The sequence below is a fragment of the Amphiura filiformis genome, chromosome 6 (assembly GCF_039555335.1).
Source record: "Amphiura filiformis chromosome 6, Afil_fr2py, whole genome shotgun sequence".
Lineage (NCBI taxonomy): Eukaryota > Metazoa > Echinodermata > Ophiuroidea > Amphilepidida > Amphiuridae > Amphiura > Amphiura filiformis.
This window is the reverse complement of record NC_092633.1, coordinates 60519178-60546774: the sequence shown is the minus strand read 5'-3', so window position 1 is coordinate 60546774 and position 27597 is coordinate 60519178. Positions and strand designations below refer to the sequence as shown.

Below are 27597 nucleotides of genomic sequence, written 5' to 3'. Positions count from 1 at the left end.
AGAATACCGGTTTGGTTTTACCTAAGGTGTGAAACTACAACCGTATATCTCGCCTTGGTCGAGAAATTGATACACAGTGCTATGAACAATCGATAGGCACGTCTGTGTCAGTCGGAGACCAAGGAGGATAAGGGCGATCATATGGTGTGGCGTCACCTTTTGGGTGAGTCCACCGGGGATCGGGGTTTTTGTTATTTATTCATTTATGTGGGACAAAATGACTATTGGTTTTTTCCGCATCTCGGGATCGATGCAAGAAGTATCTTAATCAACATCGGAAACGGTAAGATCGACCGGTGTACTGAGTCTATATTACTTGTAAGTTGTATACATAATTGTGGTATTTTCACACTTTTTATTGCATGATTAAAGCAATAATGTGTGATTTGCATAAAGAATAGGTTGGTGCTTTATATTTTGTTGTAGTTTCAGATATTTTGTTGTTGTCTACAGATCTCCCATCAACCAGCTCTCCAGTTGCTTTGTTCTGTTTCTGCTGCTGTTTGGAGATCTGTAGACTATGCCATAGTCGATTTTTGATAAATAAAAATATGTTATTATTCATGATGAACAGTTGAACTCGAAATTATACTGATATTTATTACATCAAAATACTAGTATAAAATGGTTATGAAAAAGTTTATATAAGGAGAAGTCTAGGAGATCTGTAGATATGTTTTAATATTTGTTTTGTAAAGTGCTTTGAGGTCTTCGGACTGAAAGCGCTATATAAAGCGGGTTTTTATTATTACTATTATTATTAAAGAATAGATTCCTATTTAAATGTTAGTCTTCACTGATCACATTGTCCCCCTTTTAATTTTGAGCCAAACAAATGAGGTAAAATTTAAATTTTACTGTAATTAAAGCACTTCAGGCTTAGTCTTTCACATTTTAGTACACCACTGGGCATTGCAATCATGCAATAAGAAGAAATTCAGGAAAAATTGAAGGCATCGCTGTGGAGCAAGTCACACATTATGACTTTAATGTTAAGAATGGCCTAGAAAAGTGTGCCACAAATTACGTTTTGGCTTTTAATTTACTGCAATTGCACATAAAGATACAACATACAAATTGTGATGTATAAATGCCAAATGTGAAAAAAATCTGTCAATATATATTTGTTGAATTCTATATTCCAGCTGTCAATCATTCAAGACAAGTGTATTATGTTTGCTTGGCTTTCTCATCATGCTCATCTCCTAAATCTAGCTAACATAACCTTTGGGACAGCAGTCATGAACTATTTTTATCTTTCTTTCAAGTGTTAGCATGTTATGTGTAGCATGTTAACTACCTGTTAATGTTGACAACTTAATGTAAAATGGCTATGACCTGAGTGCCTAGCCCGCCTGTGTATCTTGCTGATAGTGATAGCAACCCTAGACACATACATGCATATAGGCCTGGCTGGGTGAATGGATCATTAGCAAAGTACTTGCACTTTAAAGGTGCCTGACACATTTATTAACCTCATTTCTGTTAATGTCAGAAGAGATAGATTGTCTGCAAAAATGTTTAAAGATCAGAGGCCTGTACGACTATGTGTAAAGAAACCGTCCCTTCTACTCGCAAGTTACTCAAAGGGATGTTCTTAAAATTGTTGAATACTGTATAAGTGGTAACTTTTGCGAGGGTTTTATTTTCGCTAAATTGAGGTTAAATCCCACATTTAACAACAAGCAAATTATATAAAATTTTGTCACATAATAATTGGTCAGGCATGAATTTTGCACAAAAGTCTTACTGTATTTCCTCAAATAGTCGCTCCCCTTCAAATACACGCCCCAGTTTTTGTGATGAGAATAACCCTCAAACTAACACCCCCTCTGAACAAAGGGCCCTATTTTGCATGTTTTTGATTGCAATACTACAAATTTCGCCATGAAAACAGTGCGCAAAATCTCATAATACTTAAATTTTTCAATGGCCGTGACTGAGTATCCATCAGAGTCTGATTGTAAACCCAGAAGTGAAGCGGAAGTCAATGATCCCAAGTTCATAGTTCATCACTTCAGCATGAGTTTTAAGCTTACCTAATGATTTTAACAGGAATCATCATTCTAAAAATGGCCTCTAATAAAACCCCCCTTTTGGAAAATACCACACCAATACGGTATGTTAAATTGCAAAAATATCTGTATGCGAAAATAACCACTTACATGTACAGTATTTGAATTGTTGTAGAATGATGGATCTTGTGCATCATCATGACAAAATTTTACCTCAAAATCACACATTTATACAACCTGTTATACATTATTGTTGTAGTTGTGCTATTTTCACATTGTGTTACTTTTAATCATGGCCCAGAAATGTGTGCCACAAATTGCCTTTTTGGATTTTATCTGCTAGAATTTGCTTGCTCACGAAGATACAAAATACAAATTGTATTGAATAAATGGCAGCTGTGAAAAAAAAATCTGTCAATATATATTTATTGAATTCTATAGCTGTCAAACATTCAAGACAAGGGTAGGCTATTTTCCCCATAAAGCTTTCTCATCTCCTAAATCTAGCTAACATAACCTTTACGACAGCAGTCATGAACTATTTTTATCTTTCTCTCAAGTGTTAGCATGTTATGTGTAGCATGTTAACTACCTGTTAATGTTGACAACTTAATGTAAAATGCTATGACCTTGAGTGCCTAGCCTGCCAGTGTATCTTGCTGATAGCAACCCTAGACACATACATGCATATACGCCTGGCTGGCTGGATGCCTGGCTGGGTGAATGGATCACTAGCAAAGTACTGTCACTTTAAAGGTGCCTGACACATTTATTAACCTCATTTCTGTTAATGTCAGAAGAGATAGATTGTTTGCAAAAATGTTTAAAGATCAGAGGCCTGTACGACTATGTGTAAAGAAACCGTCGCTTCTACTCGCAAATTAAAGCAATATTTTGAGAGTTACTCAAAAGGATGTTCTTAAACTTGTTGAATTTGCTTACTGAATAAGTGGTAATTTTTGCGAGAGTTTTATTTTCGCTAAATTGAGGTTATATCGCACATTTAACAACATGCAAATTATATAAAATCTTGTCACATAATAATTGATCAGGCATGAATTTTGTGAAAATATGTTAAATCGCACAAATAACCACGTGAAAATAACCACTTACAGTAATTGAATTGTTACCTCAAAATCGTAAATTTATACAACCTGTTATACATTATTGTTATAAATTGTGTTATTTTCACATTGTGTTACTTTTAATCATGGCCCAGAAATGTGTGCCACAAATTGCCTTTTTATCTGCTAGAATTTACTTGCTCACAAAGATCTATACAAAATAGTATACAAATTGTGTTGAATAAATGGCAGCTGTGAAAAAAAAATCTGTCAATATATATTTATTGAAATCTATAGCTGTCAAACATTCAAGACAAGGGTACGCTATTTTCCCCATAAAGCTTTCTCATCTCCTAAATCTAGCTAACATAACCTTTGCGACAGCAGTCACAAACTATTTTTATCTTTCTTTCAAGTGTTAGCATGTTATATGTAGCATGTTAACTACCTGTTAATGTTGACAGCTTAATGTAAAATGCTATGACCTGAGTGCCTGGCCTGCCTGTGTATCTTGCTGATATCAACCCTAGACACATACATGCATATATACGCCTGGCTGGCTGGATGCCTGGCTGGGTGAATGGATCACTAGCAAAGTACTGTCACTTTAAAGGTGCCTGACACGTTTATTAACCTCATTTCTGTTAATGTCAGAAGGGATAGGTTGTCTGCAAAAATGTTTAAAGGTCAGAGGCCTGTACTACTAACTATCTACAACTGTATAAAACAAATTTTGTTCTACTGGCAAATTAAAAGGATATGATGATACACTTTAAGGTGGGTCAGAGGGAGCATGAACTAGAGGTGATGAACTAGAGGTGTTTGCACTTAATTATTGAGACAAATAAAGCTGACACACAAGAGGAATGGTATGGGTTCTGAAGCCATCAAAGCCACCAAGATGAAGCACAGCGCTTAACTTTAATACATGCATGCTATTTCATAGGGTTTCAAGTTGGGATTAGGGTTAGGGGTTTGTTATTTGTTAAGTTCTAAACTTAAACAAAATGATTTGAATGCAAGAGACAGGTTTTGTATTTTACACACAATTGCCAGTAGGTTCCTATAACTTTTGTATTGGGATGAACCATGCTTCTTCCTGGAAACTTGGTCATATAATATTGTACTGTTTTAATTCCGTTTACTGTCCATGGTGCTTAACACGGGTACTAAATATTTGTGCATGTAAAAATGGCCCAAAGTATGGATTTATGTGTAGATAGATGGTTACATGTTTGATACATGTGTTGTTGGATCCAGCAAAATTTAATAATGAGGGAGGAACAATGGAACATGTGTAGTAAAGTTGCTTGGTGGGCACTTATAGGGGCATGGGCGGTTAATGGAACAAAAACGGCACATGTATGCAACACTGACAGAAATCTAGAGCTGCCTTCCTTATTTTTACAAAATTCTTGCGCAACAAATGCTGCATGATAACACCATGATGTTCAAATATTCATTTCACATGCATGGTTTTTGTAAATCATGTAATAATTTGCCTACTTGACATTTACTCACAGAGACACTACCACTTACATAATTTACCCAGCATGCAATGAGGCATTGGTTGGTGCTCAAACCCATTACCTACTTGCATTTGAATACCTGAGTGGAAGAAGGGCCCAACTCCAATTTTTTACAAAAATGAGTTAAGTCCAGCATTTTATTGCCAGCAGACTGTTCTTCCTTGTGTGTGAAAGATGAGCCAAAATCCACTCTCTAAATATTCTTCCATGTACACTTTCAGGAAGAAAGGCCCAACTCCATGGAGTTTGGCCCTTCTTCCACAAATATTGGGTTAAAGAAGAATTTTGTTCATCCATGAAATCTGCTTTTCACTGCAATAAACTTTCTTGCTAACATATTACATGCTTCTACTTGTGCAATTAATGGATAATTATTAAATTTCTGTTGCTATTTATGACACATTTGCTGACGGAACTGGCACTTGCAGTATATTAGTGGAAGAAGGGCCCAACTCCAGCTCGCATTAAGACCTGTACCATTGCCATGGAAACATTATATATAATTTCGAATGTATGTGATATTGTATGTTCATGTATTAAAGGTCCCCTGAAGATGAAAACATTCTGTCTATAAAACTTTTCCAAATATTAATTTTTTTCTTAATATCTCAAAAACAGTTTTGATGGAGTTGGGCCCTTCTCCCACTCAGGTATTCATTTCTTTTCTGCCAAGAAACTTTTGAGATGAGGAATACTCGAAACATTTGTTGACAAGGATGTCCGCCCATTTTTTGCAAAATATTTAGGCAAAGTAAAAAAACAATGTTTAGCACCACCAAGCTTATTAAATGATCAGAGGTAATTTGAGGTATACTTTCATTTAGTTTATGCAGTTACAAAATTCTATCTTGTAAAATGTTACTTATATTTGCATAAAAATGCAAGATAACTATTTCAAATATGACTCTTTTTTTAGATGTGAGAATCTTCTTTCACATTAAATTGTTTTCTGATAATAATGTGCCTTTAAGGCCCCTAACAGTCAATTTTGAGTTTCCCATCACATAATTTCTGAAAACAAGTGAGGTAACTTTTTCATTATTCATTATTTTTCTGCCTTTCATTATATCACCAACACGCATGTAAAATGTGTTGTTATTTGCCGCTCACCCACTTGAAGATGGATGTTTAGCCCAAATGAGATTCAAAAGTATATTAAAAAGAGTCTGCAAGGTTGACAGCAAAATGTATGTTTTGATTTTGATTTTTCCACAAAAAATAAAGGGATATTCATAATTGTTTTGCAAATATAACCAGTTTTTATCAGCATTTTTTGGAAAATCACAATAATGAATTCAAGTGAGGGTCAGAAAATGAAGTGAGGGCGGGTGACGGGAAACTCAAAATCGACTTTCCTTGGCCTAATGCCATTAAGAAGATTTCTCTATTGTACATGTATATTAGCATGATTAACCCAGAATGTAGAACTTACTGTAAAGCATATTTGTGTGTATGAAATTTTTGTGAGCAGCATAGATTCACAAATGTTCATGCTCTCAAATATTAGTCCCAAACAAAAATGTTTGGTAGACTCATAACCGGTGCGATCTTACCTTTCCGATGTTGATTAAGATACTTCTTGCATCGATCCCGAGATGCGGAAAAAACCAATAGTCATTTTGTCCCACATAAATGAATAAATAACAAAAAAACCCCGATCCCCCGAGTGGACTCACCCATCCGGTGACGTCACACACGATAATCATCCCTTATCCGACTTGGGCAGCCCCTACTCGCCAAACTTGTAGGGGCGGCGGGGTCGGGATAATCAACATCGGAAAGGTAAGATCGCACGGTTATGAGTCTACCAAACATTTTGTTTGGGACTAGACTCAGTACACCGGTCGATCTTACCGTTCCGATGTTGATTAAGATACTTCTTGCATCAACATCTGAAAGATCGATCTAGCAAGTAACCGACGGATGGAGGTACAAGATTGGCCAGCATCTGATAAGGATCGGGAGTGGGTAGCATGGTAATCGCGAGGTCAAACTATTTCCCCCCCCTCACGGCGGAAACAGAAAGACTACGTGAACAGACAAAAACCCTGAACTGAAAGTGCAGTGGTTAAGAATAGAAACACTGGTTCTTACCATGTTGGAATTCTGACTGTCTGAAATACACCTGGTACCCAACCACCATGTTATCGCCCAAGAACTGCCCTGGTGAACTTATCGCCTGGTCGTTGGCTTACGTTTTTGTAGTAAACGTGGAAAAGGACGACGGGTTCTTCCAGGACACAGCCTGACAAATCTCCTCAATGGGGACCCCCCTATGGTAGGCCCACGATGATGAGATAGATCTGGTTGAGTGGGCCTTGGGGCGGCGTCTTTTACCGCCCGAGTCCACCAACACCTGGACCAGCCACCGTGCCAGAGTCTGCTTAGCGGCTGGACCGTGCGGTTCAGCGTGGGTGATAAATAAGCGGTCATGAGCCCCTCTTAAGGTTTGTGTTCGGCCAAGGTAGTGCTGTAGCTCCCTCACCGGGCACCACATCCTGTCTTCGACTATTGACGAACCCTGCCCAATACTGGGGAGGAAGAGGGGCGAGTGCCGGAATGTGCTTCGCTCATTTTTTGCAAGGAAATCCGGCGAAGAAACAGCGTCGCTCCGTTGTTAGTAAATACGGAGGCTGACTTGAGACTGCGTGCAACTCCGAGCAGCGCCGTCCCCGAAGCCAACGCCAGAAGAAAGGCCGCCTTAAGAGTGGCGTATTTAAGGGTCGCTTTTGACAGGGGCTCAAAAGGGGACCCTTAATATACTCCAAGACTGTGTTGAGGTCCCATGGAGGGACCACCTTCCTTTCAGCGGGCGCTCGTTGAACATACCGTCGAGAAGAAGACTTAGGGACCCATCTGAATTGATAGTCGACCCGTCTTCAAATCCCGATGAATCGAGAGAATGGCTGACTTGTAGTTGGCTATCGTTGCCTGCTGAAGTCCTGACCTGAACTTTTCTGTCAGAAAATCTGCCACTAGAGGCACAGGGGCTCTAGTGGGAGATGTATTCTCTCATCGCACCATGCGTAGTAGGGAGCCAAGCGCTGACTATACGTGCGGAGGGTAGACTCGTCTACCCCGGCGATGAGAGAAGCAGCTTCTGATGAAAAGCCTCCCTCCGCCGCGTTCCTGATAAGGGCCATGCAGCTAACTGCAGGTGCTCTAGTGGTAGACTTGGTACCTCTCCTCCGGGCATCCGGAGTAGATTTAGGTAACTTTCGGGGTACTGCGGCGGTGCCGCTAGTAGATCCACCATCGGTCGAAACCACAGGTGTTTCGGCCAGAACGGTGCTATCAGAATGACGTTGCAATCCTCCCTCCCGATCTTGGTCACTACCCTTGCGAGCAGTGAGATCGGGGGGAAAGCGTAAGCAGTCATTCCTCCCCAGTCTCACGGACAGAGCGTCCACGGCGAATGCCTGTGGGTCTGCGACCCTCGAGCAGTACACCGGCAGCTGATGATTGCGATGAGATGCGAACAAATCTATCGAGGGTGGTACATCACCTCGAAGATCGTCTGGGCGACCTGCGGAGCAAGGGACCATTCTGTAGGTCCCGACACCTTTCCTCGTGACAGATCGTCCGCGATGATGTTGGTGACTCCCGCTATGTGCATCGCTCTCAACGTAATCTGCCTGGCCTTGCACCACCCTATCAGGCGTAGTGCGTGCAGGCACAACCGTGGTGACCTGGTGCCCCCTTGTCTGTTGAGGTAGGCCACCACGGTTGTGTTGTCCGTTTGGACAACGATATGAGATCCAACGATCACCTTCTCGAAATGCTGGAGAGTTCTCTCCACTGCCCAAAGTTCGAGAAGGTTGATATGGAACTCCGTCTCCGTGGCCGACCATAGGCCCGAGACTGAGTCCCGTGGATGTGGCCCCCAGTCCAGCTTTGGCGCGTCGGTCGTCACTACGTGGCCTTTTTACCGCTGGTGCAGAAACCTGACACCTTGAGTCAAATTGGGCTGATGGGTCCACTACCAGAGTTCCACTCGCGATCTCCAACATCGGAACCGCGAGGGATATTGGGTGACGACTGGGCCTGTAAAAGGCTAGAAGGTGTAGTTGTATAGGCCTCATGTGAAAGCGGCAGTACGGTATGAGGTCTACCATACTGGCCATAAGGCCCGAAACCTTCATCCATGCCACAGCGGGTGCCCCCTCTGACTCGGCCAAGAGTCGGGCACACCTCGCCATGTTCGTCACCCTCTCGGGTGAGGCGCCCGCGATCCCCTCCTTGAGGTTGATCTGGGTCCCTAGGAATAGTGGTGTCTCGCGTCGGGACCAAATTGGATTTCTTGGCGTTGATCAGAAATCCCAGGTCCCGCACCGTCACGGACTACTAACTCCACGAGACACTGTGTCTCCAGCGGGTGCGTCCGTAAATGAACCAATCGTCCAGGTAGCAACACATGTTGACTCCCCCGCGCTGCAGGTACGCTGCCACCGCCTTGACCAGGAGTGTAAACACTCTGGGGGAGGTGGACAAGCCGAATGGCAGGCATCGAAACTGGTAAGTTTGACCCTGTACCTTGAAGCGTAGAAACATCTGATCTTGAGGTGCGATCGGAACATGCAGATATCGTCCGAGAGATCTAGCGATGCCGCCCACATACCCTTGATGGGGCAGGCTAGCACCGGCGAGTCTCCATTCTGAACCTCTTGGGCCTGATGAACTCGTTCAACGGCTTGAGGTTCAGAATGAGCGAGCCTGACAGCCCTACGAAACCTACCCTTGAGGTCCGCCCGGGAATGCAAGTGCGGGCGACCCTTGTGTGGACGCCGCTAGCTGGGCATCCTACTGAAAAGATGCCCTGGTCCTCCTGAATGGACTCCTCCTGAGAGAAAGCCAGGCCCAAACCTTGGGCCACACGGCTCATCACCTCAGCGGTGTCCGCAGGCAGACCATTGCTAGCGAGTTCCTCACGGGGAAGCGGGGGAAGGATACCTGAAGCTACCTGCACAGCCTCATCAGACTGTGAGTCGCTACTGGTTTCATCTTCCGACTCCTTTCCCTCGCCTTCAGACTCTGACTCACTCTCTGATGAGGAAGAGATCTGACGACGGGCATCTGAAGGTGGACAGGGAGGTGTCGCCACCGTGTGGCTAGCCAACTGAACACCAGCAGAAGAGGGCGGACTCCCGCCCGACCCCGAGATGCTAGCCATAGCACCCCGGGATCCGCGCGCTCTCGCTGCTGTCGCCCTAGCCATAGCAGCGTGCGGCCTACCCTGAGCTGTATCAGGGTTAGCCACTCGCCGCCCAGCCTGGGTAACAGCTGGTGGTACTGCTTGCCCAGCGCTAGGCGGCACTTGCCACGGTGCTAACCGTGGAAGAAACCACCCTGCGGCGGGTACCACGGGGCATACCCTGTCGGTAGCTGACCCTGAAAGGATCCGCCACCAGGGAAACCCCATGGAACGGCAGTACCAGCACCGCCTCCCCCCCCCCTGTTGCCACAGAGACTGTGGCAACCAGGACGAGTACTGCGGTACCTGCGTGGTTGTAGCGTGGGTGCCCGGTAGGGCTCCCGGCTGCGTACCACTGTACCCATGCCTCACAGCGTTCCCGCTAGAGGATCAAGCCCGTGTATGGGTACCCGCTATACTGGCTGTCCCTTGGCTAGAAGGAGCTTGCCTAGTATCACGGGTAGCTGAGCGTGTATACCCCGATCAGTCACCTCGCTACCTGAATAGGCAGTATCAATCAATGGAGCCATGCTCCGCTGAATAGATAGTGATCGATCATAAGAGGGTAATTGACCCATTGACTGTAATGGATCACCCACGCTCTGCTGGCTCTCGAGGACATAAGTGGGTTGTTGATCAGCCAGGCTGTTCAAACTACCTACCCTAACCTCTTGAGCCTCGCCCAAGGTCGCTGTGTGTGGCGGACCACTCACGGCAGCTATGGGCGCGTGCATAGTGGCTACCACTGAAGTCGAGCCGTAGCTCGTCTCGGTAGCTGCCACCGTTTGCACTTGGGTCGCTGTCCCGTGAGAGACTGCGAGCCCAACTCGTATAGCCGCTAGCCAGTCCCGCAGCCATTCCAAGGCCCAGGGTATCACTCGGCGGTCCCGCCATGGAACGCTGCCGTGTGACAACCCCAGTTGGTTCTGCTAAGACTACACCCGAAGCGTTAGCCCCGCTATCGCCTATGCTAAACCCATGCACGTTTTCATTCGACCCTTGCGAGAACGAAGCGTGCTGCGTGCGTGGATCAACCCAGGCAAGCCGGGTTCCACTGGCACGCTGCGTGCTACAGACCAGCCGAGGCAAGCCGAGGTCCGTTCGCACGCTGTATGCTAGGATTCAGCCCAGGCAAGCCCGGGTACCCTTGGCATACTGTCCATCGCCGGCTACTTCGCGGGTGCTAGACCCGCTGTTACGCCAGCAATAGACGGGTGTCCACCTGCAAGAAACTTCGCTAGAGATCTCACTGGTAGACTGGTACTCGCCTGTTAGGGCAAGTACCGCCCTGCTGCCTGCTACTAGCTTAGACGGTTTGTCAGTGCTTTCGCTGGCTGCTAGGCCTTCGGGCTCGCTAGCAGTCCCGGAGGGTCCGCCTGCTTGCCGGGACCGGAGCCCCAGAGGTTACCTTAGCGTGGCCCTTGCCGGCCGCGCTAGTACCTACCATATCAACCTTACCTGTAGCCTTCTGTTTCCTGGTCTTCGTTTTCTGTCTGTGTCGAAGTCCCAACGAGCGCTACTTTCTAAATCTTCGCAATGTACGTCCGATAAGCCTATGCAAAAAGATGCACACTTATTAAATTTAGAACAATCCCTATGGGTGTAGCAGAGTGGATGTGGGTCCCACTCTGCCACAAGGGAAGGGCAGGATTGACAAGGCCTGGACATGTTGTAGTAATCGGGAGCGTATAGCACTACCCCCGAACACAAGCTCAAGCCCAATAAGCAGACCCACACGCACAGTGGCTGTCTCAGATGTAGTGGTATGATATAAAAATATATATACAAAGGGATGAAAAACTGAAAACCTTTTTCTATAGATTTGTCAGGCTGGTCCTTCGAAACCCACCGAACTCTTAGCAGTAACTCGTCATCAGGCGTGTACTGAAAGATATAACGATAGAGCACACCATAAACATAGCGATAATCACTCACCATACATGTATACACAGTACTGTACAAACATCTATTGTAACTTACTAGTCTGCTATAGTTGTTTTACGTGAGAACAAAAAATAAAATGGCGTCCTAAGGGCGGCCATTTTGAAAACGTGTGTCCCGTATACGAACAGAAACACTCATACAAGCTAAGTTTTTGGATCGTTTTTGTCACTTTTCTAGCCGAAAAATGTCGTCAAAACTATCTCCCTAGCGTACTATACTGGTTGGTTTTTACCTCAGGTGTAACAAACAAACTGTATATCTCGTCCTTTGGTTCGTAATGATACTTAGCGTTGGCAAAGAAAAATCCACACGTCTATCTCATCTAGAAACCAAGGAGGATAAGGATGATTATCGTGTGTGACGTCACCGGATGGGTGAGTCCACTCGGGGGATCGGGGGTTTTTTGTTATTTATTCATTTATGTGGGACAAAATGACTATTGGTTTTTTCCGCATCTCGGGATCGATGCAAGAAGTATCTTAATCAACATCGGAAGCGGTAAGATCGACCGGTGTACTGAGTCTTTTCTATTTCCTATCATTAGGCCTTTAAGAAAATGTACGAATTCACAAAAATTACATGCTGCAAAAAGGGTGGTTCGTGTGCAAACTCGCAGAAATTTTGTTTGCTAAAATATTGCACCAGGCAGTATTGATTTTGCCATAGACTCTTATTTCACAGGAGTTATTCATAAATTATCTTCACGATCTAATATTTTGTATTATTAGAAGCTGATGCAAGTAGAGCACTGACTCTAATAATTACACAGCACTTAATTAGATAACATTAGCCTTTGTGGGTAAACAATTTGCATTTGAGGCTGTGCATTTAAATTTTGATATAAATATAACTTCCGTGCCTATATGCTTCAAGCTAATGAAAGTCAAATTCTAGTTTCAAGGCATGAAGCAGGGGTAGCCAGCTTTCTCGGTCAGGGTAGCAAAATAAAAATTGGGGGGTGGTAAAGATGAAAAAAATTCATAGCACACACACATTTTTTCATTTGGTATTTTATACAATTTTGGTCCCACGATCAGGTTGCATCTTGGTGGGAAAGGGGCTCTGTGTTCCTTTTCTTTTCCTTTACCTTCCTGGTTTTCTTTTTTTTGTCAGAGGGCACTTTTCTCTTTCAATTTTTTGTCAGGGGGCAGAGACCCCCACCCCGCTAGCTATGGTACTGACATGAAGGAGCTTTATCTCCAAAAACCTTGCAATTGATCATGTTGATTCATCCATTTATATTGCATGATATTTAATGGTAAGTAATACATTATCATAGCCTCAGGACTGGCTACAACCTTCTCAACTTCATGTATTACTTCCTTCCTAATACCTCCTTTGCACCTCAATTTCTTACACAAGAAATAAAACTTGGCAATGATTGCCTACAAACTACACAAGTACTGTAAAAGTGGCCATTTTCGCAGCAAATTTTTTGTGCTTTGCAGATTTTGAATACTACGCTTCTTTTTAAATTATTACTTTCATTAGTTTCAAGTTTTCATACATTATATAGTCCTATGCATTTATATTTGTGCATTTTAATTTTTATATCATTTTGTGTTGAGCGTGAAAAATAAATTCCGCAAACATTTCTACTGCTACAGTAAATGGATCAAATAACCTATCAAATCTAGACATCTTCACTCCACAAATATCTCATTTATAAATAGGGTCAAAGTGAAAACAAACTTGACAAGTTGCCTGAATCCTCAAGTTCAAAAGCTGGTGAATCATGATAAAAAGCTTGACTGAATGACTGGCTGAATGATGCACACTGCTATAATAGTCTTTTGTTAAAGACTACTTGCAATGGAGGGCAGTGGCGTAACAGAGGGGGGCAACCCTGACCAATTCAGCATCCATTCTGCGCCCCTCCAAGCGAAAGTCAAAATTTTCGCGCGCAATTCAGCACATTTTAAGACCGATATTCTACTTCTAGTAACCAAAAATAATTAGTGTATAGGCCTTATTTGTCCAAACTTTAGCGCGTGCAATTGTTTCAAGAATGGGGGAGGGGCATTATATATCCTTAGGCAATATCTACACCACTACCCATGTCTAAGATATCCTCGGGTGGGGGGTGGGGGGGGGGTAGGGGCGCCAATTTTGTTTCTTGCCCCGGGCGCTACCAACCCTAGTTACGCCACTGATGGAGGGGGGATGCGGCAAGTCGCAATGGAGAGGGACAAGCGGGCGGTGAAGCTGCACCATTTTGGTTTCTGTAAGAGTGTGGTACTCAGTGGTATCTATCCTGTGGATAATATTCGGCCTTGCTACCAAAACGAGATTAGAAAAAACACCATAAGGTTTTTGCAAAGTGTACGCGACAATTAAAGCATGCGTTTTTGACAGGTGTACGATGCACACGCAACACACTTTGCGGGCAGAACCTCATTTTGAGATGAACGAATAGTTACATGGTCTGCAACACAGACTGCTATATGGCTTGTGCAAGAATATTTTAGAAGTTATCCTGCAAGTTGTTTTTTTTTAATACTTTAAGCAAAATCTGTATAAATATCCAAATTGAGGATAAATTGATACTGGTAATTACTGCAACCTCTCACATTCAGATTTTGATCACTTAAGGGCCTTTTGCTGCCCATTCAAATTGTTAAAAACTAATATCATTAAAATCTGAATATGCATCAAACTTGATTACTGCTGGAATTGTGTGTTGATTCAGTGTTGCGTGCCCGTAGTGACAGAACTGGCTATGCTACAAATACAATGGCTTTTTAATGACAGATTTTTATGTAATATCCTTCCATTGACTTCCACTTGAATCTGGGCCAACATATTGTAACAGCAGTGTAAGGCAGGCTCACAATTATATGCATGTATGTAGACATCAAAATCTTTTGATACAATCAAACTCACTTAATATTCATATTTCAAGATTATGAATAGAATGTAAAACTAAACTGCATCAAACATTGAGATTGTTTCATTTCAGTTTTGTCAAAATAAACAAGGATATGTTATATCAACAAAGCTAATAAGTACTATCCATTCTACTGTTCAGTAGACATATTAAGGGTGCATGGTGTATTGTTGGACCTACAAAAGTATATCCGTGATATTTGAATTCTTCTACATACTCGCTATGAGATGATCAATGCAATTTTTGCCAAAGCTTACTACCATTTGCAAGATACTGTGAGCTACCAAATCGCAACAGTTAAAAACAGTTGCTACCCTTAATACAGGCCCTAATGAAACTGAAGATTTCTACAATAAATTGACCCAACAAGCAATGTGTATTGTTTTGTTTTTTCATTTTTGTCTTCTTTCAGGCTGAATTTCAAGATTGTTTTTTCTAACAAAGACATTTAAAAAGAAGTGCAATGACATGTTGAATTTAATTGCTACTATACTAAGCACAGGGACCAGAAGCCGCCTTTTTTCCACAGCCATATTTGTGCGAACTTAACTATTTACATTAATTGGTAAATGTAGAAGCAGTCAAGCTTGATAATGCTAAAAATCTTTACAAAATGTGCACATCAAAGTCCAGACCTATTTAAGGAAAAGAATCAGTTAAAGTTAATTGAACATTACACTTTACAAATCCCTACATAATTAATTATATCTGCACTTTTCTACAATGTAGCTGTATTAAAATATGTCTGGTACAGACACTGAATGAGTAGCCGTAATTATGTCATTCTGCAAGTCTGAACAAAATATGTGGCTATTTAAAGCGCAGATATGCATACAACTTTAAAGGAACATAATCAGCTATATGACATGGTGATCAGTATGGCTTCTTGCACTACTGTCATACTGCCCTCACTGTCACAGTGCATAACTTACAGCCAGCAACACTCAGGGATCATAAACCTTTTCAAATCCCTCTGGCTCTTACAGCGAAAATCTCCGGGGGGGGGGTACTTGCATAATGGATATGCATCATGTGCCTCGGGATAGACCCCTATTCCAAACTGGCTTGCACTCAATGACCCTTTTTTGTGTTAATGGGATTTTTCAATTTCAATCATCCAGTTGCTTCCGATTGTTAATTGATTCAAGTTCCCAAGGTGGCAAGTTTCTTTTTGGCAGTTTTGGCACTTATTTATGCATACTCAATGACACCTTTTTGGCAATCTAATGTACCCAATGACCCCAATTTTACAGTTTGTTACCCCAATGGCCCCAAATTTATTTAAAGTTTCATACCGAATGACCCCATTTTTATTAAGTTTGTGTACTGAATGACCCCATATTTTTGTAATTGTACATTTGACCTGAAAGCCCTACCTTTAACATGGCCAAGGCATGTCCCTATCATTTCAGATCTATAGGGAGTGCCTCCCGTGGGGAAAATCCATACACCCCTATGGAAGACATGACATTAGCGCTAACACCAAACACTGCTTTTTGCTATTGTAAGTTAAAGAAGAAACAAAAAGGGAGAGAAGATGAATAAGGAAGTCACTTCATACCAACAGGATTCGAACCTTAGATCCCTCGCATGCCAAGCAGATGATCATCGACCAGTAGCCACAGTGGTTTCACTGGCCCATAGTGACCTTGGATACCATCAATACATGAAGGAACCCATAATGCAGCTACAATGACCCAAGTTGCACTGGGATTTAATTTCTTCATTTAAACCAAAAGCCTTCTATAATTGTTGATGGACAAAACACAGACGGGACAGCCGGACACACGACTTGTGATGCCATGAGGTTTTTCCCTTCAGACAACCTAAAAACCAAATAAAACTTTTTTTTTTTCAAATCTGGAATTTGTTTAATTGTTGGCCCGAAATCCAAATTCCGGCAAAATCAAATTTCATCTTTAATTCAGGGCCATCAACCAAACGTTCTTAATCTTCTAAATTCAAAGAAACAACACTAAGGCATTCATAACAAGGTAAGTAGCTGTAAGACTCATACTTCCCAAAGACAGTAACCCAATGTACCAGAATATCTTGGCAACAGCAACTTTACAGAAAAATCAGTACAGGAATTTTAAAAGCCCTTAAATTGGAAGACTCCCTATAAAGATTATCTGCAAAATTTGAAATTTCATGCTTTTTCTCTTCTTACAAAGCATTCATTGTCAAATATGTCAAAACATTTCCCTTTACTGCGGTCAAAACAGGACTGTAGACCTAAATATTCTCTTCCACAGTATGGGAAAAAGCTACAATGTTGTAGGTCTTGCCCTTCCTGACAACGCATGCAACACACCAACAAAGGGCGATCATTTACAGGCTAAGCCAATTAAAACACGCCTACAGTCGCCGCTTTTTGTTTAAGAAAAGATACCGCCTTTCCGCTACATCAATCTGCACATACCTCATATCACTATCCCCCATAAACACAGTTCATGTTGTACATAAAGAAAAGTACACTTCACCTTTGACCTTGCATGTTTCAAATAATACATGTCTAATCTAAGCTTGTGAAGCATTACTAGATACACTTTTTTTCTTCAGGTAAACTTGATCACAACAGTGTCTGGTATATTCCCCAACCTATATGAAAAGAATGGTCTCCACGTACTCCTACTTCAATACATCATCAAATCACAGCAACTGATGAGACTAACTTTAAATGAAAGCAAAGAAATACACTTCACCTCACATCACTGTAACTTATGTATTAACCGATTTTAATTAAAAAATATTGCATAAAATGTAAAATGTAAAATGTGAAAAAAATCATTGTTGCCAACTGCAGCAATACAAATGACATCCCAGTAAGGCCGTCTTAATTAAATAGTTTGTCTCAAAGCCCCTCGCACGCATTATTAGACATCGCCCGTCTTTTGCTTGTTATTCCCACAGAATTGAGAAAGTACTTATTATTTTTATTCTGTTATTTCCAAAAATTCACCATACAAAAATCTCGCCTACATGTACGTCTAAAATTCTTCATCTTGAATACAGCGAAACTATATGCATATTCCCCCTGGTGTATGCTTGTCAAAAAGCTCGTCCAAGTTTGATAAGAAAAATTAAAGTAAAAAATTCCGCATTGGATTTTGGGAAAGGCTTTGAGACAAACTATTACATTATGATTGGCTAAGTGGGGGACAAAAACACACATTTTTTACTGCCTAATTGGGTAATTTTTGTCAACTTCCCCCACCCCCACCCCACATAGTTGGTGGGTTTATTTGCCTAATATGGGACTTCCACCTTACCCCTTTCAGGTCACCGGATGTAAAAAGTCCATGTTTGGAATATATAGAATCAGGGATATGCTGTGAAAGTGGGGACAACATGGAAAGACACCCGGGACCTCCGGTTGTTAAAAAGACCATAAAATGTCCCCTATTGGTGGAAAAAATAAAAAGCACACAGCACACACACAAAACGTGAGAAACCACAAAGATGTGTATATAAACATGCACTAAGTGGGAAAGCAGTACACAAAATCAGTGGCAGCAGTGGAAAAAAAAATTGGAGGGGGGTTGAATGGGGGAGGGGGAAAATACAACCAATTTCTGCACAAAATTGCCACAATAAGTGTAAATTGTTGTAATTTTGTTGTTTTTTCCTTAAAACTGGGAGCAAACTGGGGGTAGCAGGAAAAATATCCCCCCCCTAGTATCGCCACTGCACAAAACAAAACACATATAAACACAAACATACAAACAACCCTTTGGACACAAACAAACAACATGTTTTCATTGTTTGATGGCTATTACTCAAACAAGAGAACCTACAACTTTTTCCTATCTAACCGAGGACCTTGCACACCTGCTCCAAATCATGGACCCACTTGACTTTTTACATGACCCTACACTAGCAAATGAGACAAGTCTTTCATGCATTTTTATGTTGTTTGCAATAGGCAAATGGTAGAAGGAACCATGGACATTCTCGGTTTCTGGGTGTCCTCTGTTACTCTGCATTTTTTGGTGTGCGTCCTCGTTTGTAAGTCTTTGCAAACATACACCCTACACACATTCACTCATCCCCTCTCCCTCTTTCTGTTCTCTCTCACACGCACATCCCTTTGTGTGTAACTGTAAATCTTAAACACTTGAGAAAGTTCCTGCATCTTATTGGACTTAGTGGTGTTATGAAAAAATATAACACGGTTCAGCGTGTGTGCATCAAAACAATACGTGTACAGTACACGCTATTGGAGGTCCATAGCAACAACGGGGCAGATCAATTCTATGCACAAGAACTTCCTTGTAAAATGTGATAAAAATTTGGCATATTAAATGATTAATATTTTCATTTTTGAAATGAAGTGTTTAAGAATGAGAATAAAGGTATCGTTTTTAGCTGCTGTAGTGCATCATCCTCTCATATTACACGGGGGACGTCATTATTTTTGACGCAAAACAATTCAGCTTCACCTCATTGTTTTAACTTATAATGTCACTCGTGTTATATGAAATGATAGATACACAGCAGCGGCTAAAAACAATACCTTTATTCTCTAAACATCGCAGGCAGAGATAGACATTAGACACAAATTTAAGCAAACATGCAAACATAGAACTGACTGGCAACCAAATGCCAATGCTTAAAATATGAAAACACACGAAAAACAGACAAAAACAAAAACATTATAAACACAGTTTTGTCAGTAGGCCTACAATAATTACTGCATTTCTCACATCACTACATAACAAGACACTGGCAACATAAATGAATACACCAATTCAAAGTCAATCTAAAACACTGAAATGCTCATTCTTAACCAACCACATTGTCTGCAAAGTCGTTTGAAAATCAGAACAAGAGACTTAATATGTCATTGCTTTTCAAGTTTAAAGAATCACTAGAGCTTTTCATTCTGAACCATTCTATACTACTAGTATTTAACCATCTCACACAAATCTTGAAAAGATCATTCTCAAATCTACACACCATTCTAAGAGAGTGAGCACTTCACATCACCACGCTTTTATTCCCCTGCATTCTTAATCCTCTCACCGTCAACCGGGTTCCTTTCTGATGCGCTGCAAATGCGGGGTAATGATTCACTACCTACATATTTAGTGGGGAGGGTGAAGTACACAAAATTTTTTGTGATCTTCATGCTGTTTAAAGGTCAGATTTGGATCGCTCATGCTGTATCTTTGTTTGTCACACTTTTATGTGACGTCCGGTGGCAACTACTAAATCGTCACCAGTACTTGTCTCTACTGGGCATGTATGTCACTGTGTATCACCCACTATTAACCACCTCAAACAGTGGTTGACAGTTCAAAGTGAGGTTTGGTGAGGTTAACCAGCATCACCCTTCACCAAATCTGTTTCTACTGGGCTCACTGTTACCCCATACTCCTCGCATCACCCCACATTTACCCGTCAACTGTTTGCTCAGTAAAAAACACACTGTAAACCTTGGAATTACAAATGTTTCTGCCAAATCCTACAAAACCCAGCAGGCTAGGTTGACTGGGCAGTAGGGTGAAGCAATACAGAGGGCATTTCCAACCAAATCCCCCCTCCCAAGTAAGTTATGGTTAAAATACCAATAAAGGAAACTTTAAAATCATTCTCAAATATACTTTTAAAACAAAAATCACTTCTCAAATCTATGGTTAAAAACACTAAAGTTCTACTCACAACAAACATGTGCTCACACAGAAATAAAGCCTGTGCAAATTCTATGAAGTTATGGCTACTCAATTATCAGCATTCAAACAGTAACCAAGAAGAATCATCAAACTTTGAAGTCATATGTTCTTCTCATTCAAATGTACTTGTTGGCATCATTTTATGCATATGAATTACAAAAACTTGTAAGTTTGCACATTATAACACAAAGCGAAACCCAGTCCATTATAATATAAGGAAGAAAAGTACATTCCAGTTTTATCAAACAAACAAGTAAAATTTAATATGAAAAAGCAAGGTACATAGAGCCAACTTAAGGCTAGGCTGAAAGAAAACATCTAGGCCTATATCATATGGCCAAAGCTTTTTTCACATTGCACATAATTTGAGAAAAGAACATGAAGTATATGTTATAATGCATGCATTAGTCTAACAACACACACAGTGCAGTTGGTGAATTACCTTAGTGGTGAGAGGAGATCTGAATCTCTGAAAAAACATAACACAACGAATGGGATCATTATTAACATTATCCATATAATATTTGTAAACAAGATAAAACATTATGTAAGCAGCGAGTAAAGCCAAGAATGTTAATAAGTTGCTCAAATATTGTACACGCTCAATTGCAATTTCTGTGTACATGTAGCATGTCTGGGTGACAGGTTATGAAAATTGAAATGAATACACATTTGTCTGATGTAAAGTTGTCATTACTGACATTAGAACACCGAAAATGGATTTAACGATGACATGAAGGAGGTATTCTCAATGGTTATCATGTAGATTATAATGAACAGTTTTTAATACAATTGACTGGATTTATACGAAATGATATGCATGCATACAAATTGATACAATTATATAATTACACGGATGGGTTGTGCTTTCAAAAGTAATTATAAGTGAAGCTAGAGTACAATACTGAAAATGCTATAGATTGGAACATAAATAAGTATATTAAAATAAATACAATGATGACAATAGCAATGACAATGACGATGACGATGATATATAATAAAACTGGGAAAATTATACTAAGATCCTATCTCAAACATTTTTTATCATGGGATTTAATATACAAACTAATTAGAGAATTTAACCACATAATGACATATTCATTAAAAACTTTCCAGTTTACCTTTTTTGTAGTAAAGGGAACATGAACAAATACTACAGGAAGGTGAAACTCATTCACAGGAGCACTCAACAGGCAACCACAGACTATGAAGCTTGACTCAACCAGGGTTTGAATCTCAGGGCGGCACCAAGGCCATTGCCTGCCCTTTTTCAGTTTTGGCCTTGATGCCCAGATCTTTGTCAACCGATCAAGGCATTCTTCATCACTTGTTGTCTTTGCCCAGTGGCCTTGAAAATGGGTGCCCAAAAATTAAAATTTGAAGCCTGGATTTAACCCAATGATATGAACCTAACATTTACTAATTAATTAGCTTTTAGTTTTTAACACATCAAGGAGTTAACAAATTGAGTGAAAATGTTTAGTCAAAAATTAACTACATCATTAATGTTATAAGTTAGTGAAACACAATAACAACTGACCCCACAATCTATATCCAGTGTCATCAAGGAAGACAACTTATGGATTTTATCTATCTTGTCATTCTTGTGTTCCTGTTGACTGAATAATAGATGACCCATTCTTGGGTCAGGTCTTTTTATTACATGGTGTAATCAAAATTTGGATTGGTATGGGCTCCTTTAGAATCCCTAGGTTTTTGTTTTCTATTTTCTGAGATGGGGAGGAAGGGGGAAAGGGGATGAGGGAAAAGGAGGGAAGGATGGACAGGGGAAGGGAAGGGAGGGGAAGAAGGAGATAGGAAGGGAGGGGAGGAGGGAAGAGAGGGGAGGAGGGAAGAGAGGGGGGAGGAGGGAAGAGAGGGGGAGGAGGGAAGAGAGGGGGATGAGGGAAGCAGTTAAATTGGCCAAATTAAAGCTAAATTAAAGCTAACCATTTTGCGCGGGGAGGGGGTGTAAACATGCGTCACATTTTCAGCCTTCAGATATACCGTATTCGTTCCAATAAGCGCCCATGCCCCAATAAGCGCCCACCTAGTGTATTTTCAATTTGCTAAAGGTTACCATTAATGTTGAAGTGACAAATAGATGTTGATACAGTGAAATAGCTGCAGGACTAGAAGTCCTGCATAAACTTGCAATACATTTTCTGCATCAGAAAAGCTACTAGAACATCTCATGAGCCTTTTATAACAATTTGGACTTTTGGTTTCTCAATGGGTCCAAATTTCTTGAAAAATTGGCATAGGAATGTGTCCGCTTAGAGATTCTCAGTGACGCCTCCCTACGTACCCAAACACACTTGAGTACCTTCTTCCCCGGGTCATTCCGGTGTCACATTTTTGCTGGCTTTCAAACAGAGCTCAATATAAAATGAAGCAAGTTCAATTATCTTGCAAATAAAGCAGCTATAAATGCAATGTCTGTGCACATACACTATAATGTTCTGGCAGCCACATACAAAATCTGAAAACCAAATCGTATTTGTAGGTATTGAGCTAGTAAGTAAGGTCACTAGGCTTTGGCATAAATGCTGCATCTCTATTCTCTACCAGGTGGGTGTGTCTGTCTGCATCAAATGTTGATAATGCACTTATCTCAATAGAACATCCTCTTTCACATGGCTCAAAACACTTTACAAGCTGTGTCCATATTTAATACCAACCTATGATGAAGGCTATACAGCAACATAATAGAGATTGTCATTTTCTTCAGAAGGGGGGACCATAACAATATTGGGGGTTCAGTTTTTTACCAAAAACAGGAGGGATATTATTTTTAAAGACTGCTGATTTCCAATCAATGGGCTAAACGTTTTAAACAGTAAAAAAATTGGCCGTTTAAACGTTCGTTTATAAAAATGTTGCTGTTTTTTTACTTTCAAAAATGTTTTTAAAAATTGGCCAAAAACAAAAAACCTATTGGAAGCCAAACCAAGTCAATAATGCTTGTTAATAAAGGCTGAACCCTTTCACATGTTTACTGTTTAGCAACTTTTCTAAACATTTAAAACAAATTTTGTTCCTTTAAGAAAACAAGTTTGCTGCTTGTAACATCACAATACCATAGCTTTAAAACAAATATCTGTGCCATTAGCCTCAGCCTCATCTGTATTTGTTACCTATAAGAGCCTTGCTATTGCTAGCAATACAAATTTATTCAGCAAAATGAGCATATAATACTGCAGATAGGGTAGGAGACTGGAGACTTGGGGGCAAACTAAAGACTCAGTGACTTCACAGTGTCTGGCTTCTTTATTGGATTGCAGGACTAAATCTACTATAGGGTAGTCACGAATCATGATTATTAGCGGTAGTCGCAACTTTTTTCGATGACCTGGCAATAGTTAACTAACTATGATGTAAATATCTATATTCACATGAAACACAGTTACAAAAATGTCTGTGTATTAAAATGGTGATAAAATTGGTCTGTGTGATATTATGTTATTGTAAGCAAAATTTTAGGTGGTATAAGAGGATATTTCTGGAAAATAGGAAATGCTCTGGGCATGTTTTCAATAGATTGATTGAGTAGGACAATGTACACTGATCAATATTCCTTTTGTTTGAAACAAATCGGACATACGGTTTTCATAATACATCAATTTATATTTTCTTTGTATCTTATTGTTTTTAGCAATAATTAATGCAATTAATGATTTTAGCCAATATTTTGATAAAAATCCATGCATAAATATTCAGGTTACTTTTATTTTGCATATTAGAATGCCTAGATTGAAATTATGCAAGTCTTTGGGCTTGATTGTTCAAGCATACAAAAGAATCCTAAAAAATGTTGTGTCCCTTCCACAAATTGGTCATCTTTATTATGGCCAACTAAAAGAGTTACGTTCCATTCAGCAAAACACGATGATTTAAATAATTAAAAAAACAGTTCTGAATTTTTCTGGAATCGGGAGTACTTTTCTGATCTATTAGTTCCTTATCATTGATTGTAATAAAAAAGAGTGTGTTCACCTTTTTCTATTATTACACTTGAAACTATTTTGCTTCCTGTATCACCTTTCTACTATTGACCACAACATGCTGAATACGGTGGCATAATAAAGGCCAGGCTATAATCCAAGTCTCTGCAGATGATTTTCAGTTCTCGGCAGGGACTTTAAGTTTTACGCCTTGATCCAAGTGATTAACTTTGTTCAGCGCTTTATTCTCTTTCTCGACATATTCTGCAGAACTTGGGCAGAAAATTTTAGCTGGTACAGACGCTGGTCTTGAAATTAGCGGCTGCATCTGTCATGTCTGACCTTTTACCGTGAGTTTGGTAGTGATGTCAAATCTACTATGCACTTGTTCTAATGTACCCAAATTGGACAATTTGGGTGGTTTTTCCTAACTTAAATATTATTATTTCCTCCCAACGAAACAGGTAGGGTTCTCTAAATACACTACTATCAAAATGTCAACAATTTAAACCATTTGAAAATTGCCCTTTTAACCTTAAAAATTAGACTCATTATGCTCAGAAATATGGTGCGCAACGTTCTTTCTCAAACACAAAATACCCATATTCAAGGCTTTATAATTGTTTCCTTCAACAGTGCTTAAAATCAAAACTATTGATAATCTAGATTATATTCCAAAAGTTGGCACCTTGTCAATTTTGTCATTGCCATGTGTTCATCATGTTCATAACTTGTGTGGACTTCAAAGAAACTTACTCGCAAATCTCATCAGCATCGAGAAAGCGATATGACTGACATTTACGCAAAGACTATCTTGCAACTCTCTTGAGTGAATTCCCAATATCTATGATCAATACGGCTAGCTGTTGCATTTTTCTTATCTTTTAAAACTAACCGAGCTTGGAGAGTAGGGACTGAACATGAAACCACTATGTTTACATGACAGCATTAGTGATGCCACCGGGCCACGTTTTTGGCGCGGAATTGGGCTCCTTCACAGTATCTTGCCGCTACCAAAAAAATCATGCCGATACAGCGATACTTGCCTAAAATTGGGCTACTTTTGCAAGTGTTGGACCGTGGTAGTAATTTAAAACATATTGACAAGATATAAAAGGATGCAAATCTTTGAAGCTCCTAATTTCAATACAATGGGTTTTGCGAACATTTATTGATTGGTCAGTCAGTAAGTGAACAAAGGTTTGATGACGTCCCACAGACGAAAGCCCCTTCGTGGGGGGGGGTCAAAAAGTCTTGATTATGTTCGTTAAAAAAACAGTTAACATATCAGTCAAAGTTGATCTTTTGAGTAGGAATTTTCAATATTTCACAATTACGTTGCAGGAGGGAGAGAGAGAAATAGGGAAGGATGAAGGGAGAGAGGGAAGTCAGCCTTCTAATGAAAGCACTTTCGTTTGTTCCCTAACTTCCCATTAGTTTTATCAGTCAGGTATTTTTCACTCAATTGGGTGATTTATGTTCTAGATTTGGGTTACTTTACTGTGATTCTTGGATTTACAATTTGCCACGCTTTAGCAATGAAAGTTTTGGCAACACTGGATAGCATTGAGAAGTATTTTGTATGACAAAAAGGAGGATTATCTTGCAAGTCAAAGACAAAAGTATGAACAGTTAAAATGGTCCGCCTGAGAGCAAAAAGGGAATCCCAAAAGATGAATGTATTTATTAGTATTTAGGACAACAACCTATTGTCCTACCATCCAATAAAGTTGGCAATGTTCAGTATTTAAGCATGCAGATGTTGATGGGTTGAGGTTAGTGAAAAAAAAAATCCAAGAAACAAAAATAACATGCATGCTTCCACCTAAAACCCTGGCTCTCTGGCACTGAAGCACACAATTTATGTCTATCCTTTTGTTATCATTTTACTTTCAAAGAATAAAATACAGTTAAATCACCACATATTCCTGGTTCAAGAAGTCCTGTATGATATTGTATATACTTAGTCTACTTCTCAAGTTCTCAGACTCAGTCCTTTTTTTTAAATTTCATATTCCAATGTCAACTCATCTCACAATGATTACAAGTTCAGAGTGAGAACCAATCCCATCTGAATATGCAAGAGAGTTTATCCATGCAGAGCGGTTATTGGGGATTTGTTGCATTTTGTGGAAGGGCACAGATGGGGTGAAATGGACTGCAAAACCATCTATAGTATACTAAAACATCACAGGATTGCTACACATGGATATGTGGAAGTTGCTCTGTATGTGACACATTTTTTAGTTTCCCTGATCTGTTAGTAATTTAGAAAATCATTCATTTTTTCAGGCTAAAGCAATTTTAATATTAGTTTTTAAATCAAATTCATGTCCCTGGTTTAGTCAACAGTAGGCTGCAAATCAATCAACTTGCTTCTGAGACATTTAGGCTATTTTTTGTGATTCTAAAAACAATATAATACAAAAGAAAATAAAAACTTCATGGAGCTCCATCTCAAAATCAAATTTAGCGACAATTAACTCATTTTGCTTGATCACAAAAATTTCCTTGTCAGTAAATATCAGTGCAAACAGAGCAAGTACTACTCTATTCCTAAACTATTTCCTGATGGCATTGGCAGGGCATGTATCCTGACAATTCCCAAGCCTGGCATGACCTTACTACAGGAACTTCCGACATCATTCTTGACTTCAGTCTTGATCGGTGTGTGCGAAACTCTTGTCAGATTGGATATTTCCTGATTATTTTCCTTTTCAATTTCAACTGATACTGATAAGTGATACTCAAAGTCAAAATGACATTTGGATTGAAAGTACCAAGTATTAAAGGCCCATTCAGCCATTTTCTGTACACCCTGATATGGTTGTGTTTGGTGTCTACTTATCTGAATTTGGATGACTTTACCAAGGAAACGTTGCAAACTTTCATCTTTAGGATCACTTTAACATTTTTATTTGAAGAAAGCAAGTATTTTTTTTGGGGGGAAAACAAGAAGTTTTAACAAACTGCAGTCAGTATTAAATGTGTGTGTGCCACAGGTTTGTGTTTTATCAATTGGCCTTATTGCATATTATTTACACACCAGCGTACAGGATGGTGATCATCAATTTCTACTACGAAAAGATTGACTGACCTAGACAAAAATAAATGAGAAGAAATACGATGAATTTTTGCAGAGGGCATGTATACTATGTTCAATATGTCTGCTCCATATAATCAGGGTAAGAGCTACATTTGGCTGTTCCATTTAAAACCCACACACACCCTGTGCATACTGCTATCTGGATTCCAGTTGAAAAATGTTCAAATTTGCTTTGAAATGGAAAAAAATGTGTTTGGAATTTCAAAATCCTCTACACCTTTTCCACTTTTGGGGGAAATGAA

The 27597-nt window shown here is 40.2% G+C and overlaps 1 protein-coding gene across 3 annotated transcripts in view; it reads right to left on the bottom strand.

Moving 5' to 3' along the window:
- LOC140155750 (uncharacterized) overlaps nt 1-27597 on the bottom strand; it is a 111669-nt gene that overhangs the window by 55072 nt on the left and 29000 nt on the right. Inside the window, exon 2 of one of the 3 annotated variants that reach the window (XM_072178702.1) lies at nt 20748-20774. The exons of the other annotated variants lie outside the window; for them this stretch is intronic. Within the exon in view, the coding sequence (XP_072034803.1) occupies nt 20748-20774 (27 nt within the window). The remainder of the gene's footprint in view (nt 1-20747; nt 20775-27597) is intronic. 3 annotated transcript variants of the gene reach the window in all.